This window comes from Chroicocephalus ridibundus, chromosome 1 (genome assembly GCF_963924245.1).
Source record: "Chroicocephalus ridibundus chromosome 1, bChrRid1.1, whole genome shotgun sequence".
NCBI classification, from domain to species: Eukaryota; Metazoa; Chordata; class Aves; order Charadriiformes; family Laridae; genus Chroicocephalus; species Chroicocephalus ridibundus.
Genome location: NC_086284.1, coordinates 156674070 through 156696386, shown reverse-complemented (window position 1 = coordinate 156696386; position 22317 = coordinate 156674070). Strand labels below are relative to the sequence as shown.

General features: G+C 41.8%; 1 protein-coding gene across 1 annotated transcript in view; it reads left to right on the top strand.

The window, feature by feature from the left end:
- PTN (pleiotrophin) overlaps positions 1 to 20474 on the top strand; it is an 82642-nt gene extending 62168 nt beyond the window's left edge. The window contains exon 5 of the mRNA XM_063319682.1: positions 13470 to 20474. Within this exon, the coding sequence (XP_063175752.1) occupies positions 13470 to 13522 (53 nt within the window). The 3' untranslated portion in view covers positions 13523 to 20474. The remainder of the gene's footprint in view (positions 1 to 13469) is intronic.
- The last annotated feature ends 1843 nt before the right edge of the window (positions 20475 to 22317 follow it).

Below are 22317 nucleotides of genomic sequence, written 5' to 3'. Positions count from 1 at the left end.
GCTTCACATCAATGGCTCAAGACTGCAAGAGAAAAAGCGTGTGATACATTATTTGGAAGCAGCAGTTTTCTTCTGAGGGATGAGGTCTGTGTCGATACGCAGCTAGACCTGTAAATGCTGATCAAGTGCTATATATTCCTACTGTGATTGCCTGGAGTAGCAGGGCAGTGACTCTCTGGCATTTGGGAGCTCTGGCAGCAGAATAGTAAGTGAGGGACTTATTGATTACAGGAACCTGTTCTACCGCTAAACGGTTACCTTTCTGACTGGTGTCTGCTTCAAGAGCTGCATCACGGAATACAGCTCTGACAGCAATAGGTTGGGAGTACCAAAAGCAGATGTGAGCTGACTGAGAATATGTAACAGAAAAATACCAGTATTTTCAGAAAAAGGGTTGTTTTCATTATTTTCCTGACTAGCCCTCTTTCCTGCACCCTTAAATTTTCCTTCTATGAGGTTGTGTTTCTAACCTCTCCATTACATCACTTTTCCTTTTGATTTCATATTGTAAATGGGATGAGTAAAAGCCCCTATGTAGATTCTCCAAACAATTGTAGTTTTATATATCTTCTGTTACTTTTTGTCACTTACCATCTTTTAAAGCTAAAACCTCAGACTTAAATTTATTTTGTTGTATAACAATTTATCCATGATAAGAATGCTCTCTACTGGGCTCACCTAAATTCCTTCTATTATTCAAGCTGCAGCAGGGTAGGTTTAGGCAGGACATTAGGAAAAAATTCTTCATGGAAAGAGTGGTCAGACACTGGAATAGGCTGCCCAGGGAGGTGTGGAGTCACCATCCCTGAATGTGTTTAAGGCTCGTTTAGATGTGGTGTTAAGGGATAGGGTGTAAGGGAGAACGTTGTAGAGTGGAGGTGATAGTTGGACTCGATGATCCCAAGGGTCTTTTCCAACCTAAATGATTCTATGATTCTGTGGTTGCAAAATCATTTTTGAGGTGAAGAGACTGGACTGTACGCATTATTTCAAGCATGTCCTCTACAGATTTTTGTTGAAAAAGAAAGTATCATTGTAATACTTCCTTTATTGTTCATTACACTGCCTAAATCTAAGTATGTTTTTCTTTTCATCACTGCTTGCATGTGGAACTGATATCTTTATCTGAGACCCCTTCCCAATTCTCCCTAACTCTTACATATTTTTAAAAAGTTAATTAATGTGGTTAGTTAAGAACCCAAGGAGGTGAGGCAGATTATTTCATCTAGGCTTACCCAGTGAAGTACTGTGTATCAGATTTCACCTGACACGTTTCCTTAGTGTGGCTTGGTGTCTGAAGTTCCTCCTCACCACCTCTGTTCTTGGAGGAAAATGCAAATAAACAGATGTTATCTGTAACTGCTGCTCTTCTGTTGCTTTTCTCGCTCCAGAGGGCCGTGCTGCCATCCAGCGTGACCTGGACAGGCTGGAGAGCTGGGCAGAGAAGAACCTAATGAGGTTCAACAAAAGCAAGTGTAGGGTCCTGCACCTGGGAAGGAAGAATGCCAAACACCAGTATAGGTTAGGGGCGGACATGCTGGGAAGCAGCTCTGAGGAGAAGGACCTGGGGGTCCTGGTAGACAGCAAATTATCCATGAGCCAGCAGTGTGCCCTTGTCGCCAAGAAGGCCAATGGCATCCTGGGCTGCATAGGGAAGACTGTGGCCAGTAGGTCGAGGGAGGTCATTCTCCCCCTCTACTCTGCACTGGTGAGGCCACAACTGGAGTACTGTGTCCAGTTTTGGGCTCCCCAGTTCAAGAGGGACAGGGAACTACTGGAGCGAGTCCAGCGTAGGGCAACCAAGATGATTATGGGACTGGAGCACCGCCCTTATGAGGAAAGGCTGAAAGAGCTGGGACTCTTTAGCCTGGAGAAGAGAAGGTTGAGGGGGGACCTGATTAATGTTTACAAGTATCTAAAGGGCGGGTTTAAGGAGGACGGAGCCAGGCTCTTTTCAATGGTTCCCAGCGACAGGACAAGGGGCAATGGGCACAAGCTAGAACATAGGAAGTTCCGTTCAAATACACGGAAAAACTTCTTTACAGTGAGGGTGACAGAGCACTGGAACAGGCTGCCCAGGGAGGTTGTGGAGTCCCCTTCTCTGGAGATTTTCCAGACCCGCCTGGATGCAGCCCTGAGGGATGTGCTTTAGGCAATCCTGCTCTAGCAGGGGAGTTGGACTAGATGATCTCTAGAGGTCCCTTCCAACTCTGAAGATTCCGTGATTCTACCTTTCCAGCTCGTGAACATGCCGCAGCTTTGCCAGTAGGATGGATCCTTTGTCTCTCTCCTCTCACCTACTTCAAAGATGACTGCTATTTCTTAGGAGTTTGATCTATGCTTAACAGAAAAGAAAATTATACCTGCAGAAAAATCCCAAGGGTTATCATTTTTCAGATTTTGCTGATAAAAGTATATTTTGATTTTCCAGGAACTTCTATGAGTTGTGGCAAAACTTCTGCTTAATTAAACCAGGAGATACTAATTAACCTTGGGAATCAACGCCTGCCTCATAAACCAGTGATCTGAGTGTTCTTATGGATTTGTTTTATCATTAGTCAGCATTCATGGAAAAGCATTAAAATATTTTTGAAGCACATGCATTATTTTGGAAACTTAAAAAAAATTAAAAAAAATACTGTATTTTTTCCTTGTTAGCAACTGCTCTGCTTAGTGTTGTTTTCTTCTTAGCAGCTGACTCTAAGTATAGATTGTAGTCTGCGACACTTGGACATTTTGGAGCTCACTTCTTCCAAGAGGAGAATTATTGGAGAAGCTCTACTGTATATTGGATTTAAGTGGGAGAGCAGAGGATGAATCAGGAATTTGAATTTTATCTGGATTTCTGACGAGCTCTTTTCTCCATAGCTTTGCTGAGGTATTCTCAGATTGGAAGACAATAGCTTGATCCTGGGCTGCTGTGCTGAAGTGTAGTTAACACAGGATGAAAACAGTTGTTTGTTCTTGAATATTGTGCATTTGGACAGAGAAACTGTCAGCAACATGACAGTGATATCCCAGACACCATGGTTTGTGTATTTAGTACACAAATGAGGTCATGAGAAAGCCCATCACAAAGGCTGGAAAGGATGAAAGGATAATTTTTATCACAAAATCCCAGCGGAGGCAGCCACCTCTCCTCTAGCACACACAATTGCATATTCTAATCAGCGTCTGCAAGGCCGGGGATGTTCAAGGTCTCCCTAAACTATCTTGACAGATGTGAAAGACTCAGGCACTTCTGTCGAGTGGCGGCTCTAATGGCCAACTTGCACTGAAGAGCAGAAAACGCTTCCGACATACTCCATCTGGCCTACTTCACGGCCACCCAAACTTGATTGATGGTTGTTTCGGGTTCCAGCCGGCCAGAAAGTAAAAGAATGGGGTATTGTCAGGATGCAGGAAACATTTTGCTTTAACTGCTGAGAGAGGAGGAATTTATTTTTATTGAGCTGGGTTGCCTGGTAGGCTTCGTGTCTTTTTGCACTCTTTCCGTCACTCTCATTCTTCCTCTCTCTCCCCCCCATAACTCTTGTACTTTCAGCTATTTATTCTTCCGATTAAGATAAAATGTAATAGAATAAGCAGTCTGCCTGCTCTTTCTGCAATGTACCCTTCATTTTTTGAATTATGCTCCTTTCTGATAACTTTTTCACCTGGCTGTATTTAGTTCTTTTTAATAAATCTCCCTTCCCAACTTTTTATCAATTTACCATATATCTGATCTATGAGTTACTTTATCCTGGCTCAGCTCAGTCCTTGCCACGTAGGAAACCAATTCCAACTAAGGTTGGCAAACATTAACACTGCTTACACCACTGTTGTCTTCAATGATTAATAATACTTCCCACATGTAGTGTTTGGAAAGGTTTCTCATGTGAAGGCAAGACCTGCCCGAGTCATTAATGGCTGTAATCTCTTTCCTCTAATGCAGATCAGGTGTAGCATTTGAGAGTCTAGGAAGGTGTCAGTGCAGTTCCCTGTGTTTGGCACAGTGTGCGTGCTGCTGCAGCAGAGGAAAGACAGCGCTCTGTGTATATTTAATAATTTCATATCATTTGAAGAGCTTTACTTAAGAGTTTAGTGCAGTATAAATAATCTGCACTACGTTGTTTCTTTTATCTAGCAATCTTTACGGGTAGCAATTAGCTAATCCTCCTTGGCGCTGAGGAAGCGCAATTTAAAGAAAAAGTGATAACTGAAAGTCAGAAAGGCTAAGTGATTTTTTCAGGTTTGCACAGTATCAGTGGCAGGTCCAGGCACTCAGCTAGGAGCTGTTGACTCTTGGCTCTGTGATCTGACTAGTAGCTGCTGCTCCCTTTTTTCCCTTAGTTTGCGATTACAATTATCAGAATGTGACAGTTTACTTCAAGGTCAGTGTCCGAACTAACTAGGGTCTTTGGTTTTGACATTAGTAATCTCAGTGGATTTAAGACAGTGTTTGACACTGATTTACCTTGTGTCGTCTTAGGGAGGTTGGTGTCAAAACATACAGCTGGACCTTCTGTTAATGAGCAGGCGTGTCCCCATCCTTACTTTGGTGCCAAGAGCAGGAAACAACATGTGGTTTTTGAGCACTACCGTGGCAGCCTTGACTTCTACCTGCAGCGAGGATGTCTTACTCATAGCGCGGTGCCAGGACAGACTGACTGCGCTGTGGCAGGATGACTTCGCTGCAGGTTGTTGCACGGAGCTGACAGTGACATTGTCTGAATTAATTGCTCTCCCGATAATGCAGCTATTCATTGCTCAGACAAATGGGGTGCTGCACTGACAAAAACGATCACCTGTGGCCCGCTCCATTTTGCAAGTTGGGACAATCTGCTTTTTCTGGGGTGCCCTCCCTCAACTTTGCCTTTGGGCAGCAAAAAAATGTCTGCTTTTAAAGAATAGCTGGAGGGGACAAAGGGGGAGAAATTACTTGTTAGGACTGTGATTTTCTTTTGTTTGAAAGATGCTGGTGTCTCCTTTTTTGGCATCACACTCGTGCTGTATCTCCCTCTGTAGGTTTCAGAATTCCCCATCTTTAATGTAACTCATTAGTCGTGCAGGCATGCAGCTAGCGTAATAATTAGTATTACAGGAGGCAGAATAATAGGATCTGCTCAAACTAATTAGATATAAAAATGAGGGATTTTTTCATATTAGGAAACAGCTGTGATAGTTAAACAAAAAACGGAGAGGCAAAATTGGGAGGTTTTTCTTTTGCTGTAAAGGATGAGGCAGGTTTATTGAAGAATGGCCTCTGGTGCTGACCAGGAGCCTGCAGTGAAATACAGTGATCTGAGCTCTGCAGGGCGGACGCTGGCAGTGGATGCGCGATGGGAACAGCATTAGCTGGCTGTTATTGTTGTTGCTATCATCGTGATTATTTGTATTGCATGAATGCCCAGAGGCCCCAGCTGAAAAAGAGTGGCATTGTACTAAGCGCTGCATAAACATTGTGAGAGGCAGTTTTGCCATGAATAATTTATGCCTTATGGAGCTGAGAAATGTGAAAACCAAGAGAAGAAGCAGTGGTCCGGAGGGGTGAGACTGGGTACTAAATGCTTGGTTGTGTTTCCCTGTCCCCCTTGCTAGTCTGAGGACAAGGCTTGTTATTTCAAGATGAAGTAAAACTCACTGGAAACTTCAGTCTCCGAGACGTATCTCCTTGCTGCCACGAGATGAGGAAATATAATTTTTCTCAATTTAAGTGTGAACAAGAGTAAGCTATATAAGAAAAATAAAACACAATGGTGGTTGCAGCGTAGACCAGACTCAAGCTGCTAGTAAGCTGCCAGTGCAGCCCGTAACTAATAAAGTTTGGATGTCTTTTAATGGTGGCTTTTCTGCTTCCATTGCCTTATGTTTCTTGGAGGCTTTGCACTGTGGTCACCCTTGAGACTGCTTTTGTACCTTTGAAAAATTATACTGTTCGGGTAAATAATTTGTATACGTTGTCGGATCATAACATATCAGTCTGATTGACACAGCCCTGATTCCAGGGAGCAGGAAATGCTTGTAGGAGAGGGAGAAAGAGAAATATTTTTTTTAAATAAGTTTTTTTCAATTTGTAGTTGTTCTGCAGCTTTTACAGGTACTTTTGAAAAGAAAAAGGTTGGGAAGTTTCATGGGAAATCTAGACCTCCATGGTTTTATATGCCCTGGTTTATATTTCAGATTATTTTTTTTTCTATGCTGCCCCAGAAGATGAAAAACTGGATGTGACAAATGTTCTTGTTTAACCCTCTTGTGCCTGCAGGAGTTTCTTTTAGGGTTTAATACAGAACTTTGCGGGTGAAAGTTTAAATGGCCTTGTGTGTGCCAATTCTGTTACATGCTCATTGTCTCACTTTCCTGGCTTGCAAGAGCAGTCCAGACTCCTTGGCATTAGTCAGTGCCCTTGAGCCGTGAAAATGCCTGAAGCTGTGGGATTTGCTGTGATAAAAGATACGCCATCAGCAAATGTTTACACTCGTTACTGTTCCCAGCAGTGAAACAGAGAGAAAGCCCTGTTCCTTCCTTTCTGTACTTTCCTTTCCGTTTCTACTTCTTCACTTCCTTTCCTTTCAAGCTTTCTTTTTTACCCCTTCTTTATCCCTCCGTCTTATTTTCCACGTCGTCATCTCTCTGTCTTTTCTCCTGTCTGTGCTTACCGTGAAACTTTCGCAGGTGACTTTTTGGAGTGTGGAGCACTGATCAAAGCCAAGCCCGTGTCCTGTGCCCTCAGGGTAGATCCTGTCTCGGGCAGATGCAGAAGGCTGAGTTGCAGAACTGAGAAATACTGTGCCTGGTTTTCAAAAACTAACTAAATAAAATAGCATCTCTATTCACAGTATGTCACAAATAACTTTCTGCTAAATAACTGTTTATGTATAATATAGATATATTTTTATATATAATAGAGATCTCATTTTGACACATAAACTGCCTCAACGTATGAGATTTTTGCTGTATAGGTATATGCCAAACTCCAAATGGATTGCTAATACTTTTTGGTTTTGGCAGTCTCCTGCAGGCATGTGAATGCAGAGAGTAAACTCTGAATGTATCAGTCTGTGCCTGCACCTGTCTCGCTGGCATTAAGAGGGATCTTGTGTACAGCATAGACAGAGGGCTGAAGTGCCAGCTGGGACTGGGTCCCTCTTGTGCTGAGCACAGAACATGACAAAGAACAGTAAGAAAGGCCATACCCTGCAGAATCAGCAGTAAAAATGTACCAGAGGCAGATAAGAAGAAGCAGCAAAAAGAAGAAACAAGTGAGCTGCTTCTGGAAATCACTTTCCTGTTAGCCGAACGCCTTCAGTAGTCTCCAATTGCAAAACAGGCTTTGCTTGAAATGTTTGTCCATTGTAGTCTTATGAATACTTACTCTTAAGGCTTAGGTACCTTAATGTTTTAGGTACGTGTGACCCTGACTTAAAGAAAATGAGATTAAACTTTCCTGATCCTTGTCTTTGGACAAATCGCCATCTAGCAAAATCAGAAAATGCATGTGTCTCTGTGTAGGAAATTTTGAAACTTTTTCTCCCAAATTTTTGAGTGAAGAAAATCACCTAAATTAAACCTTTCTAATGAAAACTCTTGGTTTCAACAAATTACCATCTAAAAAATCCCCCACTTCCTGTAATTCCTGATGAGTTTTATGTAAGAATGTTAAAGTGAATGTTTTTTAGGTCTTATATGCAAAAGTGAGGTTTGAGCAATGGCTTCTGACTGTCTTAAGATCTTTTCAGAGCTTTGTGGATGGTTTTAGAATTAGTTTGATCATTTTTTTCCCCAGCATCTATTTCTTCCTGCAATTCCAATGAGAAAGAAAATGAGTGGAACTTTCTCCATGAGTGGCTCTCTGGTCCATTTCTTTGTCGGATACACTAGCGTTCCTTAGAGGCATAAATCTAGCTGTTCCCCATTCATAACACACATTGCAGCCTGCCTTCCTGGCTTATATGGTGCAGATCCACCCTTTAGGCTAGAATTGAGTCCATCTTATGTTCAACTGGGAACAAACCAAGTCTATACAAAACGGAATTTTAGCAAAGTGAGAAGCAGAATAAAAACCTGCTGGAGAGGAGTGACTGAAAGAGTGGAGAAATTGAGAAACACTTACAGTCAACTAGAGAAAGTCATTAAACAAAACAGAGCTAAGGTATAGGGGATATAATCAATCGTAATATATTAATGAAATAAAAGTCATAGAATCATAGAATGGTTGGAGTTGGAAAGGACCTTAAAGATCATATAGTTCCAACTCCACTGGCATGGCCAGGGACACCTCCCACTAGACCAGGTTACTCAAAGCGCCATCCAACGTGGCCTTGAGCACCTCCAGGGATGGGGCATCCACAGCTTTCCTGAGCAGCCTGTTCCAGTGTCTCACCACCCTCACAGTAAACAATTTCTTCCTAACATCTAATCTAAATCTGCCCTGTTTCAGTTAAAAACCATTACCCCTCGTCCTATCACTACATTCCCTGATAGAGACCCTTCCCATCTTTTCTGTAGGCCCCCTTCAGGTACTGGAAGGCTGCTGTAAGGTCTCCCCAGAGCCTTCTTTTTTCCAGGCTGAACAACCCCAACTCTCTCAGCTTATCTTCATAGGACAGGTGCTCCAGCCCTCTGATCATTTTCGTGGCCCTCCTCTGGACTTGTTCCAACAGGTCTGTGTCCTTATGCTGGGGGCTCCAGAGCTGGATGCAGTACTCCAGGTGAGGTCTCATGAGAGTGGAGATAAATCACCTCCCTTGACCTGCTGACCACACTTCTTTTGATGCAGCTGGCCGCCTGGGCTGCGAGCAGCACATTGCCAGCTCAAATTGAGCTTCTCATCAGTCAAGATCCCCAATTCCTTCTCCTCAGGGCTGCTCTCAATCCATTCTCCACCCAGCTTCTATTTGTGCTTGGGATTGCCCCGACCCATGTGCAGGACTTTGCACTTGGCCTGGTTGAATTTCATGAGGTTTGCACAGGCCCAACTCTCAAGCCTGTCCAGGTCCCTTTGGATGGCACCCTTTCCCTCAAGTGTATCGACTGCACCACAGAGCTTGGCGTCCTCAGCAAGCTTGCTGAGGGTGCACTCAGTCCCACTGTCCATGTCACCAGCAAAGATGTTAAACAGCACCAGTCCCAATACTGACCCCTGAGGAACGCCACTCATTACTGCTCACCACTTGGACATCAAGCCATTGACCACAACTCTTTGAGTGCAAGCATCCAGCCAATTCCTTATCCACTGAGTGGTCCATCTGTCAAATCCACGTCTTTTCAATTTAGAGACCAGGATGTCATGCAGGACAGTGTCAAATGCCTTGTGCAAGTCCAGGTATCATATCAAGTCATATCAATGTCCTTGATTCATTGGAAAGTTGCCTTCTACTGCTGTTTAGTTAGTGGAGTATTGCTTTTTTTTTTCCATCCAGTAGAATTGTGTGTTTCTCAAAGAGACTTGTCAGAAGAATTCATTTCAGAACAAAATTGCTATCATAATGTAGTTTTTCTTTCTTAAACTCATTTTGAATACATAAATGCTTTGTGTAAGGCAGGAAAATAGGAGGAAAACTAATTAGATGGCCATCAAATGTTCTCTTTCTCTGGAAGCAGAAGAAATACCATATTTAAAGGGTATTTAAAGGGATTTGTTTTTACAGTCATGGAAATCACAAGATAGTACAGTTTCTGTTCCTAGAGAGCACAGTGAACCTCTTTAAGGTGATTTTTTTTTTTTTTCACTGAGGGATGAAATCTTTGGCTTTGTCAAAGTCAAGACTGCTCCCTCCCACATGGGTTGACATTTCATCCCCAAAATTTGGAAGTACCCCTGCACACCACCATAGCAACCAGGTGGTTTGGAAAATTTGCCCCACTGAGAGGTAGAGAGCCCTTTAGAAAGCCTGCCTTCCTCTGTACTCAGTGGTATTGAGTGCTAGTTCCTGGGAAAACTGTGTCCTGAACACCTGGTGTTGAAATTCTTCACCCTAACCTTCCATCAGCACAGCTTTTGCTATTTTGAATTATTTAGATTGCTTCTGGGGACACTGCTTGACGTTTATATGTAGGAGTTCAGCAGTGCCATGAGTAAATTGTTACCTTCTTCGCAACAAATGAAAATAAGTACCTGAAAATCTTGGCTTACAAATCTTGGCTTCCATTAAAATCTAATTACCTCCCTTTTGTGCCTTACACATTAAGAGTGGCTTCAAATGGTATGTGGCTGCTGTTCGACATAATTACTTTCCTTTCCTGCTTGCATAGTAAGAATGAGGCTCCAGAATAAAGATGACTTTTTAAAGAGGGCTGCTGCCATTCTAAATTACATAGAGAAAATTCTGCTTATCAAGCTAATTTGTTTACTTGATAAGATCACTGCTGAAATTTTTGTTATCCATCGACATGGACCCACAGAAGTGGGTCCAGTGCTAATCCATGACCACACAGCCTTTAATCCTGTGAATAATTCTTAGGCATTCGACTATTCATAGGGTTATTTAGGTGACGAATGATTAGATAATCCCATGTGTGTGCATCGACATAGTTTGCTCTTGCAGGGCTGTGTGTACAACGCTATGTGGGTGTTTTTATCTCGCTGGAAGTGCTCTGGGAGCAGGATGGCTGCGCACTATTTGGTTGCTGTGCTCTTCAGGGACTGCAAGTTATTCTGAATTTGCTCTTTGCCTGTGCCCTCCTCCAGGATCCTGTCCTCCGTCTGAGCAAGGGCACCGCTAGGCAGCCTCTTGCTGGGCGATAAGGGAGAAGCATACAGTGTATGCTGTAAAACAGACACAAAAATTGAGGACTGCTTTGTCATCCTTATCAATGTTCTGGAGCATACATAGCTCGCTTTTCTGGTACTTTTGTTTTGCTGCAAGGATGCACAGGGGTGGTAAAGATAGGCATTTCCTTGAGGTGAAGGAAGCCCAGTCCAGAGTGGAGAAGGTATATGCTGCTTTCCTTGGTGTGGCTGTGTGTTGAGCCATGCCAGAGGTGGAAGGACAGTTTGTCTGGGGCACAAACACACAGAGCGCATTTGGAGCGGTAGGCAAACAGCTACCCTCATCCGTTCCCTCCACTGCACGGTAAAGGCTGTTTCAGTGGGCCCTGCTTGACAGGTTGCTATAATTTCTGGTGGCAGGCTGGGACCACATAGAGAGACCTGGTAGGAAATGACTGAACTCAAGGTCTTGCATCCAATGTGTGCTAAAATGAATTGATTTTTGATAATTTTCATGTATTGAATAGGAATCTGAATGGGATTGTTGTTGACAGTGTATCTAGGGGATCTTTTCCTCACTTAACTGGTAGATGGCTACAGCTGGCGCTGGGGCACGGGACTGCTGAGCTTTCAGGTAACTGGCTTTGTACTCTCAACTGGTCAGGGCTTCTGAGCGTGGTGTCAGTGCTGGCATGGTGACCTTTTCAGTCAAGCCTGGTTACTCTCGAAAGGAAAGTGTTGGCAGACCAAGTGATGAGGGTGACACGGATCCCAGTGTGGCTGTGTGAGCCGACCTGATAGCACGTCATAGAAGTTGAAATAGTAGTGTAGGGTGAACAGAGAGGAGGACAATAAAAGCCTGAATAACATAGATGCAAAGAGGAGGTCTGAGCAATGAGAAAACATGAACAAAGTAAATCTTAAAGGAACTTTATACTTTGTTAGCCATGAACATACTGTAGTCTGTAGCCTGACTGGTAGTCAACAGGCAGAGTGTAGCTGTGAGCAGACTTGAGCATGAGAGTATGAACAGCAACAGTTTCATGGGTCAGTACTTGGGTGTTGGTGTCTGTGGTTGGATTTTTAAAAGAGCCTAAGGACTGGGAAATATTTGAGCAGTTTTCTTTTTTTCTCTTTTTATATTGCCACAACTCTGGGGGTGCATGTCATTTCACAGAGCAAATAGGCTTTGCATCAATACAGCTTACCTGTCTGAAAGATTAAGCTGTGGTGGTGTGAGTACCTATAATGTGAGAGGAATTACATCCCACACGCGAGGGCTTTACTCTGCTGAGGCATGGAGCAGAATCACTTGTCTTTGTAGGTAGATGGGTTTGGCAGTTCGGGTGATACGCAGAGTATCACAAGGTAGACAACAGGGAGGACTGAGCGTTTGCTAACAGGAGCAGATATAAACCCACTGGGTCCGAGTGCAAATGAATAAACAGTGGGTTATCTGGTACCTCAAGTCGAGTGCAAGGCAGGTAGTCATGGAGGATGGGGACCTGATGTGATCGCATGACTCCAGACCAAAAAGCTTCTCCTGGTGGTGACTTCACCCCTACCGTGAACTGCACATACTCTTCCTAGAGTCCTGTTAATGGCCAGCCTGCATTCCTATGTCTCGTTGCTTTTAGTAAATTTAGTTGAACTCTGCAGAGTGCCTTTCTGCTTGTGCAGGGTCTAAATAGATTTTACAGTCAGGTGCTAGTCTGATTGATAAAATACTGCTGTTTCTTTCAGAGAAAGTGGTGCTGGAGGGGAAGAGAGAGCACGAGAGAGAGCGCAGTCAATACAGAATCCAGGAGGTTCAGTGACACAGAGGGAAAATTCACAGAAACTCAGTTTCTGTCTCTCTGTAGTACGTGTTGTGCTGTGTTTTGTGGTGGTATCCACAGGGATATGTTCACGTTCCCAGTGAGAGCTGTTGTTCCCCCCATTACAAGGTGACATGTGATACAAGTGTACCCAATTCTCTCAATTCGTATTCATTTTTTAGGTCCCTCTGTGAATTTCCTTTACCTGTAGAACACCCCACTACCCTATAGCACAGTGAAAGTTCCCGCAGATGGTAGTATAATACATACATAAACTTTCACTCGTACCTTGACGTCATTCCTTTATTTACCCCAAATGAATCAGGGAAGCAGATGCGCCCTCGTCCCTTCCCTGTCCTATCAGTACCAGCTGGCTGGACAAACCGTGCTCTAACGACTCCAGGCCAAACTTCAGTTGCCTCTCAAGTGTGCGTAGGTGTTTGTCCCAGACAAAGGGGGAAGGGTTGGCAATGGAGAAGCTAAAGAAACAAGTGCGCTTTCTCACCACGCTCTGGAGTTGCTCTCACATTCAGAGAAAGCCAAAGTCTAACAATGAAATAGAAAGGAAGCAAGGGAGGGGTTTGTGTGTGGGTAGTGTGTGCAAAGCTTTCTTCCAGCTCTCCACTGAGCTATGACCCGGTTTCTCCAGGAGCTGCCTGCTGTTTTCTTATTTTCGAAGCAAGTTCCTGAGACAATGCTTTGCATGCCAAACAGGGTCAGCCGCTCAGATAGGAAGGGTTCTGAACTAGACATGCACCCCCTTTCCATCTTCCCTAGCGCCTCGGCTGTTCCTTTTTTTTCTTCTTTTCCTTCTGTTTTGCCTTTCCTTGGTCAGAATGAGGAAACAAAAGTAGTTCTTATGTGCATAGAGAAAACAAGGGGAATTTTCAGGGGTATTGAATGAAATTTCTTGCAATGACTGCTAGATGCTGATTTTTTTATGGTTATTGTTATCTTCACAGAGTCCAAGAAGAAGAAAAAGGAAGGCAAGAAACAAGAGAAGATGCTGGATTAAAGGAGCCAACTCGGGCAATGTGAGAAAGGGACATCAGCAAACACGATCAGTTAACAGTTTCATTTATATCTAGGCATTTTATCCTAAAATTATTTATAGCTTAATGGTACCATAGAAGGAAACAAGCAAACACAGAAAAAAAAATTCCTTTTTTTATTACTTTAGTATTTTTAATGTATAACCCTAACAACAATTTTTAGAGGCCTGTAATAAAGGACTCCAAACTCATTTAGAAAATTATGTCTATTGTATATTGAACAATGTAGAGGTTTTTAAAATATTTTTTTCTCAAGTCTTGCCATAGGTCTCAATCTGGTAATTACTCCATGCAAGCAGAACCTGAACCTGTGTGGAGCTCTGCTGACGCCAGTGGTGCCCTGGATGCAATTATATTTAAGATTGGGATCTTATATTTAAAAAAAAGCCAGACTTGTTTCTTCAGTTCTTAGTACATCTGGATAACTGTATGAAATTATTTGTTTAAGGAAAGGATGAGGGCATTTTGTTGCGTATTTACAGGGATAGAGTTTTTTTGGATGTGTGGTGAATGTTCATTCCAAAATGCCACCGTCTCCAGGTAAAAACCAGTAGCATTCTTATCCTTGGCCATATTTTGTATGTTGCCAGGAAAAATTCTGAGATCTTTCAAAAGTTGGACATAGAAGAGTCCTAATTTTTCACAATTTTCTAGCAATGATTTTTCCAAGTGGAGTGATAGCAAAAATTTTCATTTTTTAGCATATCAGTGCTGGTGGATGGTAGTACCCTCTGTTTTACCTATAAAAGATGAAAAATGCTTTCTTTTGTTTATTTTGCCAGAAGGGAGGATATCCTTTTCAGAAAAATCTAGCTGAAATTGTTGTGATTCAGCCTGATCCAACTCCCTTTTGTATCATTGGGAATCTTCCTGTTGATTTTAATGACAGCTGGTTGAAAAATAGTATGTCTGGTGGGAAGTAACAGAAGAAATCTGTTTGGAAATTGCCTGAGATAGTTCATGTTTTTGACCAAAAAAGGGACAATTTGTGGGAGTTGAAACCAATAGGAATGAAATTAATTTTTGTTTCTCTGTTAGTAAAGCAGTAGGGAAATATAAAACCAGTACCTTTTGCTTTCTTCCATTTTTATATAAGCGGAAAGACCTTGGAAAAGCTCAATCAAAATAAAAATAGTTCTGTGATTTTTAATTTTTTTTTAAATAGTCTGCAGGGGAAAAAATATGTATAACCAGCTGTTTTTCAGTTTGTTCGATTTTACCTATTCTAAATGATAACAAGTCCTGAGAAAAGTCACAATGTAGAAAAAAGATGTGACAAAGGGGTGGTCTGTCCCCAGATAAAGGGTTGTTTAACAAACTAAACAGCCGGCAGACCAGACTTCTTGGAGGAAACATAAGGGATTTCAGTGCCCAAATTAATTTCAAAATCATCGCTTTTAAATTCTAAAACTTGAAATTCGACAACAAGAAATAAGCTTTGCCATTTGTGTAGGCTGCAGGCCTGCCTGCTGCTCAAGAGGAATAGTCTCCCTTGTACTGTTGCGGGTACCCACTGACTTCAGCAAAGCTGCAGCGGGGTGTGTTCATCTGAGTAAATCACATTGCTCTCTTGGGATTAGCTTGTAGACAAGCAGAGTGTCTTTTTCCAGACTAACATCACTCCCATTTGCTATGCAAAAAATATTGTAACAGTTGCAGAGCTTACCCTCTTTTTTCTCACATGGAGGGTATGGCTGATCTGAACTCACAGTGAGACAAGTCCTTCTGTAGTCGTTCCCAAACCCTTTTGAAGCCAGCTAGCCAAGGCTGCATGTAGCTCAAGGTAGACTAGCCACACAATTATTTTCCAGACTTCTTGGGTGTGTTTTGCAGTCTGTGTTGATGTCCTTGGTATTTTGACTATGCTGTTAGACATACCTGAGCCGGTGGTATAGCTAAAAATGTCCCCAACATGTGGTGGATGTGCAATGACCAAATCCAAAATCATAAAGGCTCATATTTGGGTGGTTCTGGGTGCTATTTGGTGTGTTCATGGTCTAATCGGGTCTACCTGTGCTTGTGCCTCAGACTTAAACTAATGGATTGGTAGGTCTGACTGATAGCAAAGGGAGAAAGAAGCTTTTTCACTCACCAAAGGTTTGTCTGTCTAAATGCTGCATCAGTTCACTTAAAGTGGTTCAGCTTTGAGTGCAAACACTGTTGCACCATTGTCTTACACTGGTTAATTTAGTCCATGTTTCATAGGGAGCTGGCCGGGGTTGGGAATGATGCTGAGACCAACAGTTTGACTATCCTTTAGCAAACTTTAGATGTGACTTCTGATTTCCACCTCTGTGAGTAAGAAGAAAATAAATTCCTCTGTGTTTCCTCTGACGCCTTAGGGCCCTTATAATTAACTGCCCATCTGGCTTGTTAAAGGAACATTCCTTATAGTTTTTGAAGGAGGCCAGTCAAGTTCCTATGGTGGTGTAGGGCCTCCATGGAGAGAGTTTACAGGAAACAAAGAAACAAACAAAAAAATACCATGTTAGGACCAGAAGAAAGTGCAACAGTCCTGGTAGCAAAGGGTGTGAAATAGGAGAACACTTCCTCTGTACTACTTAGCCATATATGTTTGGGTCTGTATTGGCATCTTATTGTTGACAGTATTTGGAGGTGTATCTCATAGTTTATAAACAACGAAGAAAATTTCCACGAAACCAGCAGAAAACATTCTATGGAAACTCTGGTTGTGAAGGAGATGATAAAACCAATTCATGTCAGAACACATAGGAAGACTGAATAGAATAGGTCAGTTGGGTCATCTCTGAGAGGAGGTACCTGGTACCTCACAGGAGCAGTTGCTTCACTAGTGACATTATCAAGAAAGCAAGAGGCAAGTAACTGAAGAAAACCTCTTCCCACCCTATCTTGCTCAGTTTCCACTTGAGTCATTCTGAAATTTCTCCTTATTTGCTTCCTGACCTTTTACCCTCCTTCCTTTGGGAGGTCAAGCTTGTCTGATAGTGCTGTGGGGGTGGCTACTTCAGATGAAATATGTGTTTTACCCTCTTGGTGCTATCCTGTTACAATGGAAAATGACTTAGCATAGATGTGTTCCTTAGCTAGTTTAACCGACTGAATCTTGTTTCATGAATGTCCCTCTCAAGAACTGGTTTCCATTTTCTTTCGCTACATCTATAATACACTATGGGGAGATGATAGAAATCCCCCCAGTGACAGCTTTTTCTGAGCGCTCAAATCTCTTAGAAAAGAGAGGAGTGAGTTGCTGAACATCAGCTAAGGATGAATCTGCATCCAGAAGCAAGTTTAAACTTAGGGGAATTGGGGTATAGCTCCCTTCCCTTCTTCCAAGTAGGCTGAGCCATGCTTCTAAGCAATTAGGCCTGTCTGTATCTTGATTTAAAACAGTGTTTGTGGATTGGGGCATTTTCTGACTTTGACATGTCTTCTGACAGAAGTGTCCATATTGAAAGAGAATCATGGCTTGTCAGCCTGGCATATTTAACAGACTATTAAGTGCAGCAGAACTATAGGGCAAGGCTCCAAGAAGGGAAAACATTTGTTGTACATGCAGGTAGATACTAAGTTGTAACCTACTGATTCTCATCATCTAATTTCATAATGACATTCTGAACTGTACTGTTTTTCAAAGGTGAAAAATTATGAGAAATTAATAATAATTATAAAACATATCAACCGACAGTGTTGGAGACTTTGTCAAGAAGCGACAGATATGAAGTCAGGAGCATTTTATACAAACTTCTTTTGTGTGCTCCTTGAGTAAGGAAGGCAGGATTACTGGTTGGCACATCTGTTTTTATGCTTTGCTTGATTTGTGCCTTAATGAAAACTAAACAAATGTAGAATGTTACAGAGAAGTAAAGTCCTGCTCCAACCTCAATAGAACGTGTCCAACAGGAGGCAATGTCAAAAGGAGACGCTAGTATGTCTTTTTTTTCTGGTTTAGGAGTGCAAGTTATGATGATGTTTATAGGAGAAAATGTAACGTATTTCTTTAACTTTGGTGTATATCCTTCACCACTTGGTATGTAGCAATGGACAATTCAAGTGAAAAACCAGAGCATTATGAGGAACCAAGGGGAAGTGAATACTTATGGAGACTGTTTATAGAAACAGGCCTATAAAACCCCTGAAACTAACCATGCTGCTAGCAGGGAGCATCTGAAGATAAATATTGTATAGCATTCCTTTTGTTTAATGGAATCCCTTAACATATGATGAACTTTATCTGAGTTCCCTTAGTTTAAAGTCGATGGTGAGGATGGGACAAAAGCCAACCTGACTTTCCTTCAGTCTAGGAACTGCAACAATATTAACAATGCAAACCTGCCACTTTTCTAAAGCAAAATACTGGTGAGGTACGCCATTTTGACATGACACAGTAGTCTTTCACATCTCCCAAATTCTTATAGGAAGGGGAAGCAGTATGTTAGTGGGGGTAGGTACCTCATATTTGGTCTTTTTAAACTCTTTAGGACAGCATCTTCTGTGAACTTTTGTGTTCTCTCCTTTGCGGGGACAGATTATACCTGTTGTCTGCCTTCCCCCACTCATCCCTAATTGTGGTAGTATTCGTAGGTTTTCTGTCAATTCTGCTGAGGCACTCGGCCTCGCAGCCAAACTTCCTCATGCTTGAAGATTCTCTCTGTATTCTCCATTTCGTGCTGGACTGTTGCAAAAGAGCCCCAGCAAGTCCCTACCATCATGTACCTCTCATTGTGTCCTTCTAAGATTAAAAGACATAGTAGCAACTTGTTAATCAGAAGATGACAATGAACAAGGAAATATGAGAATGAGCAAAGAGATTCCTTGGATTCAGCGGGAAGGTGGCTTGCTGGTAAAGGCAAGGCTTTTTTTCATAGCTCAGCCTGGGCAAGGCTTCCTAGGGGACAGAAATGCATCACATTTGATTGAAACTTAGAGACAGTGATGAAAGAGTGTCTGCCCTCAAACAGAAAAACACCTTAGCTAGATAAACAGTGGCAAGAAACTGCATCCTTTCCCACTGTGTCCTCTTTTACCACCAAATTAAAGGGAAGAGGCATGGTGCACAGAGCTTCAGGGATAGTGGAAGACTTGCCTGAGCAAAGCGGAGCAAGGAGAGAGCCTCTTCCACCCCATGGGTGTTTGCATTTGAAGAAGGTCTAGATAGTCTTGTTCATAGCAGCAGAAAACTTCGTGTGCTTTTGGACCAAAACTAAATGATGTTGAAGCCTAATTGTTTTCCTTATGTTCCCTCTCTGCTATTCTTCAAAAATGGCAGTCTGCCTTGTGGCCTCATCACTCTGACCTGAGCAGAAATGAGATATTTCAAGGAAAACATGGGAATTCAACTATATTCAGCTACCATTATCTCATTGGAGGGGCTGAGCAATCCTTTTGCCTTTTTGCAGTTTGCCATTTAAATGTGGAGTGTCTTGGCGTCCCAGATGGCTAAAAACTCAGTAGGTATCTCTTAGCCTTTGACTTGCTCGGCTTTGAGGGAGTTATCATAGAATCATAGAGTTGCCTATGAGAAAACTGTACCTACAGTTCTTATTCCTTTCTTAGAAAAAGCACAATAACAAACAAAACCCACAACAAAACTAAAAGCATGTGTCTGATGTATGAATTTACTGATGAGATAAAAGAGAGGCTCCCAAGTATTCCCATTTCAGAAGGTCATTCAAAGTTAAAGACTGCACAAAAGCTTTAGCCCTGAATTCTGTGATGTAAAGCTAGGGAAATGGATGGCATCTGCAGTGCTGTCTTACCCATAGCCAATTTCATTCAATTAATTACCCTGTTTGAATTCCCTCACCCTAATCTACCTGGCAACAAGAGATAATTTAACTTTTCTCATTAGGTCATTCATTACACTTCCCATATTATCATTATGTAGTTCATCTAGATTTTCACAGCTGAAGGAAATGGCTCTGATAATCCAGAGTGTGTTGTGGTTGCTGAGGGCAGCTGAAGTAGAGACAGGCTAGTACTGCTGCAGCTTGGGGCAAGAAACCACCTAATGAGGATGCCAGCATCAGGCACAGCAGCTCTCTAAATATACGTGCATACATAACTCCCCATATATGGGGAAGCAAAACTCTATTAAAAAGTGTGTCCTTAGCTCAAAATGTGTCTCATGACTAGTGCTGCCATGTTTTCAAGCTAAAGTAGAAGTGAAAGAGCTTTTTGTCCTGCGTTGTTATTTACATGAGGGTACAAGAGTAGTATATAGGATGACGAGCTAGGTTTCTTGCCACTCGCCAGCATATCATTTAAGGATAGCTGTGTCCAAGGAAAATGCAAAACACATGCCAATGAAATGGCCAATAGGACTTAGTATCAGAGTGATGTTCTCTTCTGTCACACCAAGTACATGGAAGAGCTTTGTTCAAAACTGCAAGGTGGATGAACGGCTTCCGGTAGGTGTGAACATATAAACCCGGGCAGAAAAAGGCTTTTTCTCTGCCAATAAAAAGTGAGGAAAACAGGAAAAAAAAGATGGAAAAAACAAAACAGAAATCATCTTGATACTTGTAGTTTGGATGTTAAACGGAAAGAAAGAATGAAAGTCAAAATAACAAATTAAAACCTGAATATCACATTCAATGGATTTCTAATTCTGTATATATCTATTAAACCAGTGCTATATGATATCTTCTCATGGGTTACTCTCTTTTTCCTGTTCCTTTTCCTTTTTTTTTTTCAGTTTGTATATTGATTTTGTAAGCTAGCAGTGTGTTATCTTTTCGATTTTTTTAAACTTGTATGAAAGCCATATATCCGTATTGTAGAATGAAAGCATTAATCCTGTAACATCCCTTAATGTTTCCCTTAGCTCTGTGGGATTGTGGGGGGCTCTAGCGAATGTATATGTTTACCAATTGTATCAACATAATTTACTTGCTCTTAGTGGCGATAAAGAATTAAATAAACTAATACACAGAAGAGTGGTGTTCTCATTTGGTTGTGGAAACTGTAGGTGACTTCTGAAATTTCTTAAATTAATTCCAAGTATTCTTAGTGGTCTTTCTTTATTGTACCAATTTCCCATCAGCTATGGGTGTTGCTTGTCACAGAAACACTTTTCTTTGTAAATTCAGAAGAGGTTTTAGACTGTAGAAAGAAATATGCCAGAAAATGATTCTAGCAGAAAACAGCTCTTTGGTTTGTGTGTAGCGAAGTCTGTCAGTCCCAAATTCCTGACACTTACCGGTTCTGTAAAGCAGCTTGGTTTAGTATACAGTTATTTCAACCTGTATAATATTGACACAATGATGGGTTTTGACACAGATGAGGAGTTTGATTTTTTTTTTTTTAATTACTCAATCAGCTAGGCAGTGGGAAAACCTTATTCCCAGCCCTGTCATGCTCAGCTGTTTTACTTTAACAGTGACTTCAATGAGTGTGTGTGTGTTTGGTGAGAGATGATTAAGCAACAAGAATAGAGCAAAGAAGTTAAATTACATTAATGGACTAAATAGTATTATGCATAAATTCAGGTAACGCTCATTGTATGTTAATTTCTTCTCCTTTCTTTTTGTTCTTTCATCATCTTTTTTACCTAACTCTGCTTTCTTTTCCGACTGCTTTTCCTGACTTTGTTTCTGTGTCCAACTATTAGTTAAAATGTTAGAATAATTAATTACATACAAGCTATTCCATCACTCACTGCCAAAAGAGGGAGATGCTTCACACTGTTTACAAGACTAGGAGATTTATACAGACTTCTGAAATTGTTTGGAAGAAAGTAAAGCATTATAAGGTATGAAAAGTGACAGAGCATTCTTCAAACCACTAATGGACTCAACAACCTAAATCCTGTCATTGAAAAGGAGACCAAGTACTTACTATTGTTTAATTACAAAAAGAAAAAAAAATTAATTCCTTTTTAATATGCTACTTAGCAGTTAGTTACATTTTTAGGTTACTGAGTAATGAGTTTTAAGATGCTCTTGTTCTTCCATGGGAGATATCTGATCTCGTCAGGGAGCCTGAGCCGCTTGAGGATTGTCTCAAGTCATGCTTAGCTTCACAAGGCACCATCATGCAGGGCACAGAGGTCTCCAATTTCTCCTGCCCTCACCTCTGTTCCCAGATGCTGACTAAGCAAGGCCTGGCAAAGATCAGCTTTTTTCTGGTGGGTTGCCTTCATGGAATAGGGTCTTAGAAAGTCGTCTCTGTCTTTACGTAGCCTCCTTTTGTTATATATGGAGTATATGAATGGAGAGGACTTCATGCAGAAGAGACCCACATTCTCCTACCACTTTGTGCTCCAAAATTCTGGGAGTGGTGGTTCATTAAGTGCGTCTACGGATGCAAGGACGACTGCCAGTGGTGAGTGGGACAAGATATTCACACAAAAGTAACCACTAGCAGTGCAAAGGCCATTTTGAGAACTCTAAGACCCCAGAGCTCAACCTATGCTGAAGTTAAAAACCTGTTTGTACTTCATTATCCCTCTGGCCTTGCACAGGGTAGGATGGTAATTAATGCTCCAGTGGATGATAGTTGAACATGCACACGCACAGAGACACACTCACTTCATCCCTTGCCTTGTAGATGGCAGAGCAACACCTGATTTTCACTGAGAACAGAGAATTTGCACAACCAATTGTTCATGTTCAAGATGAAGCATTCCCATAAAGTAATAATACAGCTCTTTGTCCGTTGTCATCTTTTACGGTGATGTGGGAAGTCACCTACAGAGAGATCCTCTCTCGTTTTATTTTACTTAGCTCATACTAATCGTCTCTAGAGAAACCCAAATGGAATAAAAAAACCCTGTAAT